Consider the following 1,204-nt stretch of genomic DNA (forward strand, 5'->3'; position numbering starts at 1 on the left):
TAGTAAATCAGTGGCACCAAACTTGGTAGGAGGTTTGAGACCATTCATGATTATGGTCTGTAGCTGAGGCAGGTAGGCTGTTTTAAAGTTGGCATTGTGTGTACACCATGTGTGTGCATATGTCAGTGTTGATGGATGCTAATGAGATCCTTGTGAGGTGAGTGTTTTGTGCTGTGACCTTTAGTGTTGTGGGGAATATGGCTATTTTGTTGGATCACTTGTGAGTGTTGTTGGCCAGGTGATGGCAATAACACTGTGGGGTGCTGAGCCACCCTTGATGTGCAGGGAAACATCACGGTTAGCAAGCTCACAGCGCAAGTCTTCTTTCTCTGGTCCACATGTGTAATATTTAGGTTTTTGTCCATCGAGCCACTCCATAGCGCTTCACCGCAAGTAATATTCAATTGCAGCAGAGAATGCAGCAAAGCCTCTACATCCCAGAACACCAGCCTTCAGACCAGCGCGAAAGCCAATAGCTCCTCCAGTCACACAACCACTGTACACAGCATTCTGCCAGTCAGATTTGCCTCTGTGTGATTCTATGATGCACTCTGTACAGGAGAACATGGCGCCCACAATGGCAAAGTTCTTGGCATAGGACATCTCCCTCTGGCCCATGTCTTTTAGAACCTCTCGTGCTGTTGGAGTTCTCAAAGGGTGTTTGGGGTCGATGCCAACATTAGTATCAATTCCAGCTGTGAAAATACCAAAAGCTCCTCCAAGGACAAACCCTCCCACACAGGCCAGCAAAGACTTGAAGGTGCAGCTCTCCATTCCCCTCTCGATCATCTTCTGCTCGTCGCTTTTCGGAGGCGAGGTTCAGGTCGTTCACGGACCTCTTGTCACCGATAAGATGGAGGAGAGAAGTTCAGGCTCGATGGTGTTAAAAGCCGAACTAAAGTCCACAAACAGGACCCTGGCATAAGTTCCCGGGTGGTTGAGGTGTTGCAGGATATAATACAGCCCCATGTTCACTGCATCATCCACCGACCTGTTTGCCTGGTAGGCAAACTGCAGAGGGTCCAGCTGGTGGTCCTTCAGATGGGCTAACACCAGTCTTTCAAAGGATTTCATGACCACAGACGTCAGGGTGACAGGTCTGTAGTCATTCAGTCCTGTGATGGTGGGTTTCGTGGGGACCGGGATGATGGTGGAACACGATTTACAACCTGAAGAGGTGATAAAGTGATAGATCTTTCAGCCC

The 1,204-nt window shown here is 48.9% G+C and overlaps 1 protein-coding gene across 1 annotated transcript; it reads right to left on the reverse strand.

The window, feature by feature from the left end:
• Positions 1–384: 384 nt before the first annotated feature.
• Positions 385–819, reverse strand: LOC102194329 (mitochondrial import inner membrane translocase subunit Tim22; the record flags this gene model as incomplete). The annotated part of the gene is made up of 1 exon (XM_005755102.1): positions 385–819. A coding segment is annotated over one exon (435 nt), but the record flags the coding sequence as incomplete, so codon positions are not given.
• Positions 820–1,204: the final 385 nt, after the last annotated feature.

The sequence above is a fragment of the Pundamilia nyererei genome, unplaced genomic scaffold (assembly GCF_000239375.1).
Source record: "Pundamilia nyererei isolate P.nyererei 1_Seehausen unplaced genomic scaffold, PunNye1.0 scaffold00963, whole genome shotgun sequence".
Taxonomy (NCBI): Eukaryota; Metazoa; Chordata; class Actinopteri; order Cichliformes; family Cichlidae; genus Pundamilia; species Pundamilia nyererei.